Source organism: Taeniopygia guttata, chromosome 2 (assembly GCF_048771995.1).
Source record: "Taeniopygia guttata chromosome 2, bTaeGut7.mat, whole genome shotgun sequence".
NCBI classification, from domain to species: domain Eukaryota; kingdom Metazoa; phylum Chordata; class Aves; order Passeriformes; family Estrildidae; genus Taeniopygia; species Taeniopygia guttata.
In genome coordinates this window covers 43,189,009-43,208,256 of record NC_133026.1, presented here as the reverse complement: position 1 = coordinate 43,208,256, position 19,248 = coordinate 43,189,009, and the positions used below count along the sequence as shown (strand labels likewise).

Genomic DNA, 19,248 nt, shown 5'->3' with positions numbered 1-19,248 from the left:
TGCAGGAAGCTGTACTTTTGCTACAGACTTTAGTTTGGAAACACTGTGTCTTAAAAGAGGAAGCATTGCAAAATTTTTTTAACCCCATTTCTTTCTAGTAAATGGGTTTTTGCGGTTTGTTTGGATTTTTGGTTTAATTGAGTTTTTTTTAACCCTCCACCTTGTGAAGTCCTAGTAGTTCTAAATTCAACATATTCTGTTTTCTTACTAAGCATATGTATTATGAATCTTAACTAATTAGGCACTTTGGGCTTTGGCAGTGTGGGAAGGTCAGTGTATCTGACCCTTCCTTCCTGCTCATCTGAAATGGGGTTATATCTTAAATGTGCTTAAATAATAAATACAAAGCATCTATTTCAGTCTGTGAGGTTGATAAAGAAGAACAAATAAGATTTAAATAACAAGTTCTGTTTCCTTTCCTGTGACTGTAACCTACCCTGGAGGATAATAACTGCATAGTGGTTGAGGATTTCAGCACTAAGTTGAACTGGATCTCTCCTCTTCTTCCGCAGGTACTCCTTTGTATGCTGCTCACTTCCGCCCTGGGCAGTTTGTGGATGTTACTGCAAAAACGTAGGTGCCTGAGAATTTATCATGTCTTAAATCTTTCTCAAAGAGAATGCCTATTTATTTTCCCTCTAATTTGGCTCACAAAAGCTGAAATACAATTGCAGTGGTAGTATCAGGAAATTGATGTCTGTTCACTCATTGGGTCAGAAATATCAAGTTATGTTTCTTGATGAGGCTAACTCTTGCTTTTGAGCAAGGCAGGTAGATTATTAGTACTATAAAGGCTGAGGTCTGCCTGTGTTGTCTCTCACATGCCCATGATTAGCATGGGCAAAGAGATACTTTAATGTAGTGTCTCTAGTAATAAATGCTGAAAGGTATTGGTTCCCAAAAAGACACCTTAATTTTAATTTGGTGAAGAGATGAGAAGAGATATGTGGACTAAAAGGATAGTAAAAAGATAGTGAGTACATTTAGCAGTAAAACAGAGTTGTCAAATTCTTTTTATTTGTTTTCTCTCACATTCCAGCTCATGTCCTTGCCAGCAGTGGCTAAAGATCTTTTACTTTAATGTGGGAGGAATAATTTCCTCTCAGACCACTGTGAATGCCAAATGAGAGCTCAAGTAATAGAGGGTGTTCAAAAGAAAAATTGGCATCCTGTGGCAAAAAAAAAAAAAAATCCTATCCTGGCTTTTGTACATATGTGATTTCCCCTGATCAAGAGAACTCCTGTCTGCGTCCTTCAGTGTCGTGATACAAAGATAATATTTGCCATTGCAGGTTTTATTTTCTCTGCAATGGAGATAGTACCCAGCTGCAAGTCTCACATGTAGGGCCTAATACCTATAGATGTCCAATGCTGTTCACAGGATTTTGTATATATGGGGAAACTGGCCATATCAACAGAGCTGAGTATGCAATTCTGATAGAACTACACCTCCCCCCTACATTTGTGAGGGCACTCTATTGAGAAAAACAGTTTAAGGAGTTGACTGGAATTAGTATTTTTCCATGTCAGACTTTGTTATACGATACTTAGATCTGGCATATTATTCATTCTGCTTGAAAATTGCATTCAGTGAGCATAGGTTGTTTGAGACCATAGGTTGTTTGCAAAACAAAGTGCATGATCATTAGGAATACAGTCAGTTAATGGATATAAAGTGTCAATCTTTGTTAATGCAGAAAAGCTTTGTTTTCCTAGGAGTTGTTCCAAGAGCTAGGGAAGAGATTTTTTAGCAGTGTAGAAGCTATTGGTAAACAGCCACAGGGTATTGATTTGTATCTTGCTTCTAGTATTTGAAAATACTAGCAAGATAAAAATGAACTGAGTTCTTGGTCCTGTTCAGTGAATCCATCCTAGATTGGAATTAAGTATTTCTAATATGTTTTCTCTAGATATTTTTATGATCCCATTTGAGAAATTAGCTGTGTGTTTGTACTGCTGGTTTGGTAGCACATTTCTTGTAATCCTTCTGTAAAGGTGAAGGAAATGTTCTTTAACTAAAGAGAAAGGTGAAACGGGTTTTCTGTCAGTGTGATTCTCTAATCATTCCAGTTTCTCTATATCAAAATTTTTTAACCTTTTTCTGTGGCTTGTTCACATTCTGATTACTACTTCTTTGGAATGCTTCATTTATCGTGTTCCCTTAGCTTTCGGGCAATAATTATGTTACTACGTTTCAGTTTTTCTTCTGTTCTTTTGGTTTCTTCCATGCAATTTCCTCCAGCAAAGTCCTACCCAGCCTGGGGAAGGATGTGGAGGGAGGACCTGGGTCTTTCTGTTTCCAACCATTATGGACTTGAAGAACAGTAATTCCTAAAATGTGCTGTCAAGTTTTTATAAATATATTTACATATATATGTACTTTACATTTTTGAGTTTGACAGTAATTTTGCTTTAATTGGAAGAGACACCAGAGTGTACAGTATTAGAAATCATGTGGATGAAAACAGCAGTGCTGTTGATAATAGCACGATTAATTGTAGTAAGTCCTTTAAAAAGGAAAGAAAACAAATGTCACCTCAATGAGGAGATAATATAGTGGAATATAAAGGATATTTTAATCTTTTACCAACTTCTAATTGTTCAGATGAGCAAGTATCCTTTTGTATGCTTACTTCTGCCAAAATGTAAACAAAAAGTATGCGCCTTATAAAAAAGCAAACTTTAAATTTAATTCCAGAAGTCTTGGGTTAGCCTCTTCATTTGGTTACCAAAATGTAGGAGATTTTTTATGACTGTCTTCCTTTAATCTTCCCTGCAAATGTTTTTGTCAAAGTCTTTTGAAATTTTTAGATTCATTATACATCTGTAAACAAAAACACTTTCACAGGAATGAGAGGGTTTGGTTGAAGATTTATGTATGCACTTTTATTTCAAATCTCACAATTGTTCACCATGGTATGAGTGGCTTTTAGAGCACTGAGAGTAGGCAGTGTGTCTGTATGCTGTAAATCTTCTATAGTGATGAAATATTTTCCTTAGTACTCATTTTCAGTAATTTAAAAGCTCAATCCTTAAGTTTAGCCCTGCTGAGCTTGGAGCTAAAATGCATAACAGCATCCAGAAACACTTCCATCACCGGCTGCAGCTCTGTGACCCCACTTCTAGTACTGCATCCAGCTCTGTGGTCCCTTCTAGGGATGGAGCACCGCCCCTGTGAGAAAAAGCTAAGGGAATTGGGATTGTTCAGCCTGGAGAAGAGAAGGTTTCAGGGTGACCTAATTGCAGCCTTCAAGTACCTGAAGGGAGCCTGTAAGATGGAGAAAGACTGCAAAAGTATGTGGACAAATGTCTTCAAACTGAGAGTAGGTTTAGATTAGATATTAGGAAGAAATTCTTTACTGTGAGGGTGATGAGGAACATCAGAAATATTCTCAGACCCAAGAAAAAGCCAACAGTAGATTTGTTGGAAATGAGCTAAATTAAGTCATGAGTTTGGAGTGTTTATGGTTTAAGTTTTGCTTGATTAACAGTGTAATCTGAGCCTGAATCAGAGCTCTCCATTTGCCCAAAGTTATCTAAGTAGTTGGAATATTTTTCCCCTGCAGCATTGAAATAATGCTCTTTTAAATTAACTACATTTGAAACATTACTAGCAAAGTAAATTGTTGCTTAATTAGCGTTCTTTATTCCAGTTACTTTCTAAATGAAAGTTCTCTCATTAGATACTGGCATTTTACTTGTATCAAATCTGGAAAATGAGGGTTTGTATAAAATTAGGTGGTTAACCTCAACACCTGCTTCCCTGCAGGTGAGGCCAGAACAACTGTAATTAAACTCTATTTTTAACTCTGCAGAAATATTATTTTCCTCTTCTTTAACTCTTGCATGTCCTCGTTTTTCATACCATCTTTGCTCCCTGTGATTACTTTCTGGGAATCAGGTAATGCTTCACTCAGTGAAGCCAAGTAGACTAAGTCAGTGTATTGCATCTGTAGAAGAACAGGGACATTCTGCAATTCAAATCTAATTTTGTAAGTCTCATGCATATGGGATTTTGTGTTCAGATATGGTGTCCAATGTTACTGTTAGAACATTAAAAATTTATGGCCCTTGATTCAAACCAAGACAACAGGTAGAAGATGCCTTAGCATGATATCACAACAGGGTAAGTAGGGTGTCAAACATTCTACTTCAGTGTAAGTTCTTGGTTATCATATTTCAGATACTGTAGCAAAATCAATTATTTTTAAGTGGATCCTAGTACTTTATTCTGTTAAGTTAATATATAGTACCGGATTAGCATTCTACTTTGACAGACCTTAATGTCTCTTAAAAATTTTAGCAGGCTTAGGTTAAGTTTGAATAATTATTTTTCTTTTATCGGTGATACTTGCTGAATGTATTCACACATAGTAATTTGTAAGGCGGGCAAAGAGGGCAATTAAACAATTTGAAATTAAATGATTAATATTAATAGCTGACACCTGGTGTCTGTTCAGAAATCAACAAGAATGTAATCTTGCATAATATTCATAATTTTTGTCAGAATAAAAAATTTAAAAAGACTGTACAATACACTGTATAAACCGTTCTCTGATTTTCCATAATATGTCTTGAACAGGAAGCATCTTAAGTTCTCTTCCTTGTTTATATAAGATAAATATTTAGTTTCAAAAGCAGGTTGCATTTCATACAATTGGAAGAATGTAAAATCTTTGCATTAGTGTACAGATAAATTGTGGGTCGTGGAAAATATACTCATTATAATTTCTTTTCTTATACTGGATAAATCCACCACTTGTCTGAAAACAGATCTTATTCACATCAACGTAGCTTTTAGAATGCTTGAGGTATATTGCTTGAGCTACTAACTGCCTAGTTGACCAGTTCTAAATTTTATTATAAACTAGATATTAGTAGTTCCTTACTTCATTTTAAACTTTACATTCAGTCTAGATAATCTTATTCTGTAATTATTCTGGTTCCAGCATTATATCAGGTAGAACATGAATCAAATAAAATATACACTGTGTAATTGTTTGTCTTCTTGACATGTGTTTAAAAAACATTACACATCATTTGTTCTTTTTTTAAGGTAAAAATTCAAAAATGAAAAAAAACCCCTAATGGTGCTTCTTATTTAATTATTTCAGTCATGATGGCTGTGTCATATTGAATAGGAAATTAATGTCAGAAAGTCATAAGGTAAAGTATCGTTGTAGGTAATTGAGTGATTTTTACAAATAAAAAAGGAAACTAATCTGAAACATTATTGAACGAATATGATGGAAAAGCCTTGATTGATAGTGAAGCATTGTACATAATAAAATACTCTTAATTTCAGCATTTTGATATCTTTCCTTGACTTTAGGCAGAATATTTCAGAAGCTGAAGGTTTGTTTTCGTATTCCAGATCAACAGGTGTAAGAGGACTTCCAGGTTTACTAGAGTGCTCTTTTTTCAGTCTGATCACACTTTCTATAAATTTCCTAAGGCTTCGGTATTGTAAAATTTGAGTCTTTGTTCCCAGAAAATACATGTGTAATTGGAAGGACCAAAAAGCAGCCAATCATTCTCTATTGCATGAATCATTTAACACTAGCAACTCTGTCTTGTGATATAATCAAAAAAAAAATATCTTTTTTTGAAGATACCTTATAATATTTGATCTCATTTTTAAAAAATACATCTCTTGCATGTAATAAGTATGTTTTAATTTTTTTTAAAGCACAAGTGACATTATTCTAAATTGTTCATGTTAAAAAATAAGTAAGTTGAATGAAATGTTGAAGTGGTTTCATGACATCAGAGATTTATTCTTCTTGGCTATGTTTGACAGTAGTGTTTACTTTTGAAATGGGAGCTTTCTATGATTGTGTGGTTTTCTCTGAATTGCAAGGGCATTTCTGCAGCTAAAGAATTTATCATGCCCCATCATTTAAAGAGACAATTTATCTGCTCGCTCTGTTGACTGCACAGCTGCAAACCCGCTTGCAGTTGGTTTCAGAGACTTTACTAAGTCCATCTTCCAGCTAGAGATGCCAGGAGTAATCTGCTTGGAAAATATGGCCAGTAAATAGGTAGTTTAAAATTAAAAAACAGCGTTTTAGCAGAACAGAACGAGTTTTCCTATAGCTTAGTTTCTGCATGTATTTCATAGTTACGACTCCCTAGCAATATAAAACAGAAAAACACAAGTTTTGAGCCTCTCTTAAAGTGTATTTTTCAAACTGTTTTTCACTACTATTACTACTGCAAGCTTTTAAAATTAGCTGTTTCTATCAGAAAGTGGTGTTACAAAGCCTTGCATCCTTGGGTTCCTGTCTTTTGTTCCTGATCCCAGGTAACCCAGGTCCTCCCTCCCGCAGGTGCGTTCATTCAGCTTCCTTTCTTGGCCCCGACCCCCTTCATGTCCCACTGCTGTCTGCTGGCCTGGAAGGACTTGTCTTGCTAGGGACAGCCATTTGTATGACTGACCAACTGGCAGGTCAAAGGAAGATATCACTGCTTTAAGTTTTAGTTTTTCCTTAGCTGTAGATAAGGAGCAAAAAATAGTCAGGAGCTTCTAACCAGTAACTTTTATATTCAATTAGACACGTTTCTTTGCCAGTTTTAAACTGGGACTATCCCATAGGTTCTGAGCAGTGAAGGGGAACACCAGGAGACAGACATGGTGATTGCACAGCTCATGTTCCCTTACAGTTCTGTAGCTTTAGAGAGTCTTTCTTTATGGCTATTTGTGATGGTGGTTTGATGTGTTCAAGGCAACCAGGACAGCAGTTAGAGGAAAGTTGAATCAAGTGGGAAGAGGAAAGAATCTAGTTTTCATTAATGTTGGTGTTTTCTGTGTTTGTGTGTTCACTAGTTTTTCATGGCAGTGCTGAGCCAGGAGTCAGCCAAGTGCAGTTCCTGCTTAGAGCATGCTCTGTGCATGCTCATACCTGCTTTTATTTTAGATGCAAAGTGCATATATATTTTTATTTTTAATGTGAAGTGCATTAGCAGAGAAAAGATTTCTGTAAATCAGAGGAAAAGGATTCTCTTGCAAAATCATAGAATCCCAGGATATTCAAAGTTGGGAGGGACCCCACAAGGATCACAAGGTCCAACTCTTTAAGTGAAAGGCCCTTAATGGATAGAACCCACAACCTTGGCATTAGTAGCGCCATGCTCTGAACAGCAGAACCAGTTTCAGGTTAAATTTAATAATAAGTGCAGCGATAAACACTGTGGTCAGACTGCTGCTTTAGGACACAGACAATGCCAATTTAACACACACTTTATTCAGCTTTTCCTTTGTGCAGTGGTAAGGTGATTTTTCCTGTTGAGTCTGTATCTGCGGTAAATAGAGAATTCCAAAGCCAGTAATTCTGTCATGTGGCTCAAAGATGAAGGGCACAGACTCTGAAAATACATTTCATTTGGTATTGTGTTTTAGAACTTACTTGTTGGATGAGTACAGATCAAGGGAATTATGTGTCACAATACACAAAGCTGCTCTCAAGAGATGAGTTTGTTGTATGGAAATGTTCCTTCTAAGTAGCCATCTCTTTCCTCTCTCGATGCTTAGGCCTGCCATTAAGTTGTGGTATATGGTATTTGGGGTTTTTACAGGTTTTATTTTTGTTTGTTTGTTCTGGTGCTCCTGTGACAGATTCAATATGGTAACTTTTATTGAGGACAATCACAGCAAGGAGCATCTTGTGTTAGTCTTTTTGCCTGTTTGACTCTCTTGTAGTGCTTCTTATTCTGTAAAGCAGTCTTTAAGCATTGGGCTGAAATATGTTTATGGTATAAAATACATATTGTATACCATGTTTAAGGATATTCTTCCCCAAGCTGAGTGTTGTTAAAGGTAAAAAAATCATGAGCCTGACTGAAATTGTTGGTTATTGCTAGAAACCTTATGTCCTATTAACCCAGGTTTGTTTCTTAATTATTTTTGTTTTCAGAATTGGTAAAGGATTTCAAGGTGTCATGAAAAGGTGGGGATTTAAAGGTCAGCCTGCAAGCCATGGCCAGACAAAAACTCACAGACGACCTGGAGCAATATCAACCAATGTGAGGATTCTCATTTCCCATTAAAACATTCCAGTGTTTTTCTAACAGCTTACTAAAGCTGAACAAATGAACAGTAGCTGGCTGCCACACATACTCTGTGCTAGCAGGGAATCCCAGCAGCAAAGGAAGTTCAGAATCCTGTATAAGGAGCAATGCTGTTCTCTTAGGCCTCGATTTATGAATATTCTGTATTGCTGGTAAATTCACATATTTTAACTGAGCTAACTGGCATGTTTTGTAATATAGTGAGAGGAATAGTCTTAATACTTCAAAGAGAGTTCTAAGAAGCTTTTATCACAGCATTTATAGATTGGAATGGATTTGCCTGTTATTTTATCCTGCAGATATTGTACCATTCTCTGGAACCCTTGTTCCTTTTATCACCTTGCCTGGCATCTGTAGCTGCTTAATGAACTGATCCCCATAATTTACTAGGGAATTATTCCCAGAAGTGTGTAAGCTTCTATACATTTCTAAGCAGAGTACAGTCATATCTTTACATTTCAAACTATAAATAATATTAGTATAAAAGCTTTTGGAAGAGGTTAATTTTAGGCTTTGTCTTACAAAAAGCTGTACAATATTTAAACTGAACTAAGAGGAATATTTTGCAAAGTAATTAAAACCAGCTGAGTTATAGTAGTGAACATGAACTGTCTGTAAATTTCTTAGAGAAATTGAAATATAAAAAAGGATTAATAATGCTCAAGAGAATAGTAAAAGCAAAAAGGCAATAGTCAATGAAGTTAGAGTAACCGAGAGTGTAAAAGCATGCGTTACTGATTTATAGTTCTCAGTTTCAGCTGGCAAAAGAATTCTACATCTGGCACTTGTTTTCACTAAAGAATGTAAATATTTGAACACTAAACAATATTTTAGCAGATGGTATTCATCATAACAAAATAACCCCACTTTACTTTTCTTTAAATTAGAATTTTGTGAGCAGTAATGATGCATGTAATTTCACAAAATATATAGAATGAAAAATGGTGTTGGAAATAGGTATGATGGGAAAGAAACAAGGTGAAAGGTTGCAACAGGGGAAAAACAATGCCTTGATAGTACTTTCCCATGTATGGTTGACCATCTCAGACATTTTTGTAATCCAGGACTGTTCAGTAGAGAATCCTCTCCCTAGAACTGCATTGCAACTGATTTCACAAGAATTAAGAAATACCCCAAGAAACATTATTAATGAATAACAGAGAGGTGCAGGAAACAGGTCCCTTGATAACAGTGTAGAATTGAAAATTGTTGTACTTGTTCCTGCCTTTTTTCCCCACCTTTGTTGTCCAGTTTATGCCCAGCCAATCAAAATTTCATACAGAAACTAAGGCATTCTGGGGGATAGAATTAAAAATTCTACTCTGAAGAATGCACGCATTAAAAAAGATCTGATTGACATCAGTGTAAAAACTTTTTGGTTAGGGGAGGAGAGAAGTTACCGTGTGGGTGTGTATGTGTATATATATATATACATATGTGTGTGTGTGTATATGTCTATATATATAAAAATTTTAAAATCTTGTGATTGGGTCAAGTATTTCAGAACACATGTAGAGCACACTTAACCTCTGGCAGGAGGTATTTAAAATGCTTATCAGGATTTGATTTTTTTGATACTATGTATTTTCAGCCTTGGAAATACCAGCATATTCTCTCTGGTGCACCTCTTGAGTTTGTAAGTGTACCTCTTGCAGTTAACATGGTGATTTTGGCCTTGTTTTTATCTAGAAAGCTGCCAAAGTTTATCGTGGAAAGAAAATGCCTGGTAAAATGGGCAACATCTACAGGACATCTTTTGGATTAAAGGTGAGTTCTGGGTATACCAGTGCGTGGAAAAGTTGGTGGCGTGTCCAGGCAGTGGTGTCCTGTCTGCCATCTCTGTGAGAATCTAGACAGCAGCATCTTGAAGTAAGCAAGCTGGAAAGACCAGAGCAGCAAATCTGTTCTCTTGTGGGTTACAAATAACTTATCTGAACATCCTTTGAGCTTGTGGTACCCTGGGAACTGGGATTTTCGGTGATGCTTCCACATTCAGTGTATTTTTCACTATGTCCCTTGACTTCCACCTTTGAAGACAGAAAGCAGTCAGGCTTTTGGTGATTTCAGTTAATGTCTCCATGCTTATTCCATTGTTTGTACCCAGCCCAAATCTGAGTTGTTCGAAGCTCTGACTTGATCATGGCCTTTCACTTTCATGTGCAAAAAGGGGGTTATAGTTTCTGTCCCAATTCTGATTTGTACATAGCTACAGCAGCTGCTGAGCTATTAAAGCTACTCTGTCTCTGAAGGTAACCTCTGTAGTTTGTACAAAAAGCATTTTGACCTCTAGTTTGCCAAAAAAGTGCTGCTGTTGTTCTCAGTTTACTGCAACTAATTTTTTGTAGCAGAAAATGTGTGTGTTCAGTTGAGCACCTGATTGAGTTAAGAAATTAACATACAGTAGCAGGAACATTTTCATGAGGACATTTGTTTTACTTTGTCACCTGTGATGTTTTTCAACATGTAGCTCTTAGAGGTAAAAGAGACCTAGGAGCTTTGGTTGGTGTTACACTGATCAAAGAGCTACTTTACCAAATACAGCCTGATCACCAGCCTTTAAAACTGATTCAACCTCTTGCATTTGGAAGCTTTGCACCCAGAGTGGCATGTGAGTGAATTCTGTGGCAAGTTTAGGCCTGTGCAGAACATCTTTCTTCCCCAGGGTATCACAGCCAATTACTCAGTTTGGGCTTTGCTGGACTTCTGTTTATAAAACTGAGAATAGTTTCTAAACAGGACTCAGTGTTTGATTTTAATTTTTTTCTTTCTCCTAGGTGTGGAGGATCAACACAAAACATGACATTATTTATGTAAATGGGTCTGTTCCAGGTCACACCAATTGTCTGGTGAAGGTATGTTTGCTAGTTTCAATACTATTATTAGTGACTCCTAAGCTCTCTACAAATCAATTTACAAATGGAGAAACACTGGTAGAATGCACTTTTCATTTCTTCTGAGATGTCTTGTACTGTTGAATCAGAGGGCAGTGGAATCACTTCTGTGGAAGTGTGTGGTCAGCAGGGGCAGTGGGCACTCTGAATGGCTCAGTACGGTGCTCTAAATGACTCCTTCTTAGATTTGCGCCCACGTATCTTATGATACAGCACAATTGCTGAACCCTGTGATAAGTATCTCCAGGCTGTGTCCATCCCCTTCAAATGCTAACATGATCCTGTAACATGGTGGTGAGATTTCCAGAATGTTATACAAGTGTTATATTAATGAACAGAGATACACAGTAAATCCTGCTTTAGAGATTATTTAAAGCATTCCCATACCCAGTAGCACTTACCTTTCCAAGAAGCAGCTGAGGTACAGGAAGAGACAGCTGGACTTCACAATAAAGATCTGAGTTCCCTTTGGAATCAGTATAAATGTGCCAGTGGTATTTTCTGTGGCAGGCTTCTGGATTAATTTTGAAGTTTTTGGAGACTGTTTCAGTTTGCCATAGACAGTCTTGAAACAATAGAGACTAGTAAGTGTTCTTATGATATAAATAATTCACATCAAATCAAGAAAAGTATTTTTAAGGGTAGTTTTCAAAGTAGATTTTTCTTTCTAATTGGGTATATTTCACACACCTGCTAACACCACTTATGTGGAAGTTGTTTCCATTCTGACTGAATAGAGTGCAGGGTATCAAATGTCTTTGCTGTGAAAGAATATGAAGAGTTTGGTATGCATGAACCTTCCTGTCCTTGGAAGTATTGTAGGGATTTAAATTATTCAGGACTTGAAAAGTTGAAGAGTTCATCAAATTCAGATGTTTTCAAATAGTTCATTATCTTCTTCTATTTTACTGTGAACTGCCAGTTTTTGGTCTCATACTTGTGGTGCAAAACTCTACGGCTACTGTGCCTTATGTACAGCAACCTTGCCTTCAAATAGGTGTTTTACCCATAGAAAAATTATGTTTCTCTCACTGCAAATAAGGCCTTTTTTCCTGGGCAAGGTATCTCTAAACTGTTTTTATTTTAATGTCCAGCCCAAGCCTGGGGAATACATTATGCATTTCTCTTCCAGTATAGTAAAAATTGGTTAAGAGATGTCCAGGAAAAGTAGTTTTCAGGACAACTTCTGCAAAATTACTGGGCATGACATCAATTACATAGAATTAAGAGTGTTGTTTAGCTGGCTTTTCGTCTGTATGTTGAACTGAATGACCTTTTCTTAACTGTGTTCAAAGTATTTTCTTCTAATCCCGAGGCATGAACCTGGTTGCTCAGTGTCAGTCTGAAACTTAATTAAGTGTTAATTTATTTTAGGATGTTAGTTTTAAATTATAATGTATGCATACAAGCGGCATAATGTAGCTGAAAAATTGAGAAATGTTTGATGCTTGGACTGTATTCTTTGATTTAACAGTTCTCTTAAACAAGAGTTAATTGTTGACAAATATTGTGCATCTTGTTACCCTAGTCGTGCTGTTAAAATCCACACTTGGTGGCAAATGCAGATACACGTCTCCCATGTTCTATCTGTAAGGATGCAACATCTTATGAAGCCACTGCGACTGAATATAGTACCTGTTGTTACCAGATTATAAATTATTCTAACTAGACTCAATAATATTTTATTTCTGATTTTAAGTGAGTTAAGAAAACAAACATGTATTACACACCTGTAATATAAATTGTTTTTCAAAACAAAGCTGTGTGTGTTAATAGTGCACATTCTTATGTACACCATGAGGATCTCATTCAAACAAATCATTCTTCTCTTGCTGATCAGACACTGCACACTCTACTTGGAGAAGAACATACATGGGAAGAATGAAGCTTTTCTATCCTTAGAGCTCCTTGCTTAAGATAATAGAGTGTATGAAAGATCTTGACCAAAGTGCTCCAGACTCAAGCTTTGATGATGTTTAGTAATAAGTAACACTGTTTGAGATAAAGACTCAGGAGTAGGTATTATTGCTATTAAGAAACAGGTTTCCAAAAATTGCTTCCAGTCTTATTTGGAGATTGAAGTCAGTATATAGTAATGAACATTTCATTCCAGTTCCTTGAGCTGTTGGATCCATTCTGTGGCTTTTTCCTTGCATGAGCCATATGAAATACATTGCATTCATTTTTTCCGTTATTTTTTCAAATATATCTGTGAAGAGTAGAAAAGGCTTTAATTATAAAATCAGGTAAAGCAATACTATTTGATTCTCTGATTTCAGGAGGTTTTTTTCTCCATTAATCTTGCTGCACTCATCTGTGGTGTTTTTAGCTTGCCTTTTGCCTTTCTTCCAGGGTGTTTTCTTGTTTGCTTATAGGCATCGACTTCCAATATATTGTTGTATATTTGTTTGGATTTGTAATTGGGGAGAGGAATTATGGGATATTAGCCTTTGTAATTACTGTTCATTCCACTAAATACCTGCCTGTAATTAAGTAGGAATAATGTCTAGGGAATTTGACTCCCATCTGTCTTTGAGCTCCAGAGTGAAATATTGTGAAATAACACTTTCTTCTTTGTGTGCCTCCAAGGGGAAAGCATTTGTGTTCAGTATCCACTCTGTGTTGCTTGGTAACCATTAAAACCATAGTGCACCTTTAAAGCATATATTTATTTCGTATGTTGTATTTTTGGAAACTTCATGCCTCAGCATGCTATTCAGACAGAGATAAAGCACTTAAATTTTTCAAGTTTTGTTTTCAGCAGAATAAAATTGCTGAATACTAGGATTGATGGATTCCTGGTTTTAATTAGAATCAGCTTTCATTTGATATTGCACACTGAAGTATGCAGGTAAATAACTGACATCAGTAATGTTTCTAGCTAACTGGGAAACGAATGAAAAATGCTTACTTTAGCATGGATTTCCTTATCAATTGCAAAGTCTGATAAAATTAAAAAACTTTAGGAATGTGCTGAAATGCACAGAATTCCTCTGTTACAAGAGGAAGATCGCAGAGTGAGCAATTGTAAAATTTTTGTGTTGGGCCTATCAAGATTGCCTCCCTCAGGAAACATCTGTTTCTTTCTGGGGTATCTTCTTAGATCCCAGGCCCTAGAGTTACTATCTCTAACAGCTTGCTATTTCTAAAGGTTATTACCAAAAAGTTCTCTTTTGTCATTAAAGAGACATGCACAAGACTTAACTCTCTTTTTAAGTAGATGCCTTATAGTGGAGGGTAATATAGTATATTATAGTTCACAATGTTATACTTTGTCTTGGATAGTGTTTTATACCTGCCCGAATTTTAAGGCACCTGATTTTCTTAAGATATTCAGTGGATCGCTTTTAGTATATCACTTGTAGTGCAGCCAGAAATTCTGGCAAATCTTGTAGCCCATAGGAGTTGCTTTGCAAATCGATGCTGAACTGACCTGTTTGTATGCTAGACCTGAGTTCATTCGAGCTATACAAGTTGCTTTAGTATGATGCTGCACTTGAGCTAGTAACTTGAGTCTTGAGATTCCTTATTTTTGTGGGTTTTTTAGGTTTTTTGGGGGTTTTTTTGTTCTTTTGTTGTTGTTGTTTTGGGGTGTTTTTTTGGTTTTATTTTTTTTTAAGAGAAGTATGTAGGGATTTGCATCCTACTTATTTTGTATCACACTTCCCAGTGTTACTGTGCTGTGTTTCTAGTTGTTGATGCCTGAGTTGGGTGCACTCTGCTCAAGTTGAGGACATGCAGGGATAGTGTGATGCCTTTAATTATTTCATGTTTTCTGTCCTGTGCCTTGGGCCTCATTCACAGAGTTGTGTGGCAGTCTGGGCAGGATTTGTATGGTTGGGTTATTTTTTAAGACAAAATAAAACTGGTAAGAAATGGATATAATTTTTGGGTTCAATTTTTATTTTTAGCTTCAGTAATAGCAGGGAAGCTGACTTAGGTGATGTATGACACTTTGGGAGCTTATTTCTAAACATTTTCTATATTTAAGCACATTTTTATACACAAATAGCTTGCATTCTTTGCTGTGGTTGCTATACAGCCTGAAGCCCTGTTGAACTACAGATGTGAGTTGTGACTTAAATAAATATTAAAAACTGATGCTTAAGACCACATTAAGCCGTTTGTGGTGATAGATTTCTGAGTTTGTTTGTTTATACTGCCCATTATGCTGTCAATATAGGGAGCATACACAAGTGTAGTTTATTAATTGTCTGCAAAATCCTTTATGACTGTTCTAAAGATTTAGTGACAAAAACCCAACCAGCTCCAATTTCAGCTTTCTCTAGTATTTTTCTAGCTAAAATGAACTGTCAGAGAATACACTGTAGTCGTTATACCATCATCTGTATATAACATCTATCTATAGTATACTCTACTGTAATAAATAGTGCTATTAACACAGCAGTTGAGTAAGCCAAGCATTTATTATTTGAGGTATACAGCAAATGCTTTTATGGATTGCAGTAACAGTTTGGACTATGAGCTTCATTCCTTCTGTGGATGAGAAGCAAATTCACTGGATTGTAGTAACGCAGCATGAAAACTTACTCCTTTGTTAGGAATGTTCTCAGAAGGTTACTAGGAGAGCAGGAAGAGCTGTGCTGGGTCACCTGCACTTCTTTTGTGTGTGCATGCTTATACAGACAAGTGTAGCTGCTGCTGCTCCACACCAGTGAACACCTTTATACTGTTGTAAAATTATTGTTCACTAATCTGAGTTAAGAGACACAGGAAATCTTTGGTATGCTGGGCCCTTCATAAATGTAAAGGGAGTAATTGAGTAATTCTCTTGAGAAGACAGATAAATCATACCATGTTTTACTTGGTAATCAATACTTTCAGGTGTTAAATAGAGTTCTTCCTTTAAATAGGAATGATAATGATAATATCTGGTAATAGACTAACATCTAACTTTTTAAAAAAAATTTCAAGAAAGAGTTTCATTTAGTTTGGAAGTAATGTCCTAAGATGGCAGTTTTTTGCTTGAAATTGCATTTGAAAGCTATGAATGTAGAAAATGATGGAAAAAGATCAGTAATTTCACCAGTCAAAAGAAACACTGCATCAATTATACTACTCAAAAAAAAAAAGAGCATATCAGAAGAAAACTGTTTTAACATCAGATGTGGCCTGTGCTTCTGGGATCTGTCAAGCTTCTGAGGAGTTTGGAAGGGGCAAAATGAAACAGTGTTGTACTCCTCTGGGAGCAACATTGGTCTGTTGGAGATGTTTAATGAGACTCTTAAATCTTAAAACTATTTTAAGAATTCTCCATATCACACTGGAGATACTCTGTCTAAAATGTCCCTTGGCATTAATATGTAATTCATACAATGTTATTAAGTCCTAGCAGAAATCTTAAAATTATTTAGGTAAACTAATGCAGGACTAAGATTAGACTGTTGGATTTGCCTTCAGTTAAGAGCAGATGTCTTACTGCTAAATCCTGTCATAAGAAATTGTTTTAAGAAGAAATGGGGAAAAAAAAAATAGGAGGAAAACAAACATTTCAATTCCTTTCATTTTCCGGGTATCCAGAACTGCTGGCAATGACACAGCCCATATGTAACAGCACATACTATTGCATTGTGAAAATAATAAAAAATAACAAAAGCTAGGCATGAAAAACATTTAAATAAGGTCTACATGAAATGAGTAAGTTATCATAAATAAAAATCATTTATTCTGATCTTTCTAATAATGACTCACATAGGGATCATGAGGGATTTTGCTGTTGACAGAGAAAACTTTTTGTGTGTAATAGGATTAGAGAGTAAAGGAGAAATGAGCAAGGGAAAAAAAAAAAAGATAACCAGTGAAGCAATTAAAATGTGGTTTCATATACTAAAAGAAACAGTCACAATATGTTGAAGTGGAAAGATGACATCTCTGAAGATGTCATCCTTCAGGTGCCATTGCTGAAGCTCTCTGACTGTTTCTTCTAAACTTACTGTTGCTGGAACTGCAGCAAAGATCTGTGGACTTGGACCTCAGTCTAGTTCATTCCAGCTATATGTGCAGTGTAAATTGGGAACTACAGGTCTGGCAGTTCATAAGGCTGTAGAGAACACTTCTAGTAGAAGAGCAATGTTCTGCTTGAAAAGCTACTTAGCCATCCTAACCAGTGCAACATATTGAGCCCCCCATTCTTAGCAAAAGACTTTCTTTTTTTTATCAAGCCTGCCTTTAAAAAAATATTGGAATGTCAAATTTATTGTATGTGCCATCTGCAGGAATCCTCATGGATTTTGGGAAAGGTTCAAGTAATAGTAGATATGAATTTGGTAAATGCAGTGCTGTCAGAACAGAACATTAAGTGGGCATAAATTTTTTAAATTTAATTTTTGGCATAAATAAGAATTGTCCTACATGAGGTCTTTGTCCAGCCAAGTAAGAACAAGCATCCCATTCTTTAAAAACCCACCAAAAACCAAGAGGAAGATCTTATCTTCTCTCTACTAAAATTTTGTCTAATATATTGGCACTTTTTTTTTATCCACTTGAGTATAGTGCCTGAAGGGGATTATTACAGCTGAGGAGAAAGATGATATGTAACAATATAGAAAAGAAGAATTAAATTTTAAATCAAATTTAAGAATTTCTAGCTCTTTTTTTTGTTTATTCGGAGATACCAGCCTTCTGTTTGCTACTGCAGGCAAACTGCTTTTTGCTGATAATTCTAGGTACTAATTTTCTTCAGAGATTGGAGATTCAGGGGCTAGATTTTAAATCTTTCCACATGTAGAGAGGTCAGTAAAGGAATTTCTCTGTGGCACTACTCTTCTTGCAAATAAACTGTCTTAGAGGCTCATGTTCAACAAACTTAGGTACTGATTCCTGAGTGGAAAATTTTAGATGTTTAACTCTGCAATCACTGACCAGCTGTGCAATAGCCAGAGGGATTCAGTACAGCACATGCACATATCTTTGCAAAATTAGTTACCATAATTAGTTTTCATCACACATACAAATGTGTGTCTTGTTTGTTGAAGAGGTGATTACACTGTGTAATAGAACTTGGAATGTCACGTAGGAACATACTGTGAGGAATAAGCACTGCTTAAACAAGCTATACTTCTGTTTTTAATAACATTTAAAATACTCAACAATGAATTCAAATGAGTGGGTTTTGATTCACTGTAATGACAAATTCTCTTAGGATTTTTTGTTTGTTTGTTTAGTTTTCCTGATTTTTAAAATCTCTTTATGGATGAGTACAAAATGTTAAATTCAATACCTAGGGTTGATATTAAAGTTTCTGGTGGTTATACCTGGAATTCTTTAAACAAGTGGAATGTGAATGCTGTTGGGTTTTTCTTATGCATGCAAGCTGAGTTCTTTAAATTTTAGTGTATCACTGTCTAGAAATCTTCTGTAAGATTTATTAACCCTACTCTCCCCCTTCCTGCTTTTCAGGTCAGAGATAGCAAATTGCCTACTTACAAGGACTGCAATAAAAACCCTCCATTCCCTACATTTTTTGCTGATGGAGATGAAGAACTGCCAGAAGACCTTTTTGATGAGGAGATTTTCCAGTTCACAGATCCATCTGTCACATTCGCATAATATTCCTCACATCTTTGAAAACGCAGTTTTGTTATTTTCATGTACATTGCAACGTTTTATAAAAATAAACCTATGAATTGTAGTCTGGCCAACTGACCTTAAACACTTCAGGTATTGCCATTTTGGTCAGGTAATCAGGTCAGTCTCAAGCCTGTACTTAAAGCAGCAGGTGAGTCTGAGGGAGAGGTTGTAAAGCACCCTGAACTGTATCTTCAGTGACCTTTTGTCCTCTGCCCCAGGCTGTGAAAACCTACACAATCCTGAAAAACTGTTGTTTTGCAGATGGTTCCAGTTCATTTTCTGCATGTGAACAAATTCTGTTTCTCTTTTATGTAAAGTATACTGGGCAATTCTGATCAATCGGTAAAAGGTTCCAAGTCAGCATTGACATCCGAGGTGGGGAGGATCCATGAAGAGTGATCCAAAATAAAACAAGAAAATGCGTGAGCATTGTTTTGCAGAATGAGCTTGTTTTGCTTCCTTCTTTCATCCAGATCTCCTTCTCTCCTTTTGCCCTTGTGTTGTTTAATGTAGCAGATGCCCAACAGATTTTCTAGGGGGAGGGTGATAGTGGCCATGTGTAGGGTGAGGGAGTATTTGGGTGGGTGACATTTGGTAACAAAGCAGCACTAGGACTGCCTGTTTGTTGCCTTTGTAACAGCTTGGTTTGAACTTCACAGAGGGTCCCTTGAAGGCTCTCTGGAGAAGTCTCTGTGCATCT

The 19,248-nt window shown here is 36.2% G+C and overlaps 1 protein-coding gene across 1 annotated transcript in view; it reads left to right on the top strand.

Annotated features, from left to right (window-relative positions):
• MRPL3 (mitochondrial ribosomal protein L3) overlaps positions 1-18,990 on the top strand; it is a 28,341-nt gene extending 9,351 nt beyond the window's left edge. Inside the window, exons 6-10 of the mRNA XM_012571719.5 lie at positions 513-573; positions 7,914-8,022; positions 9,757-9,834; positions 10,842-10,919; positions 18,378-18,990. Of these exons, the coding sequence (XP_012427173.4) occupies positions 513-573; positions 7,914-8,022; positions 9,757-9,834; positions 10,842-10,919; positions 18,378-18,527 (476 nt within the window). The 3' untranslated portion in view covers positions 18,528-18,990. The remainder of the gene's footprint in view (positions 1-512; positions 574-7,913; positions 8,023-9,756; positions 9,835-10,841; positions 10,920-18,377) is intronic.
• Positions 18,991-19,248: the final 258 nt, after the last annotated feature.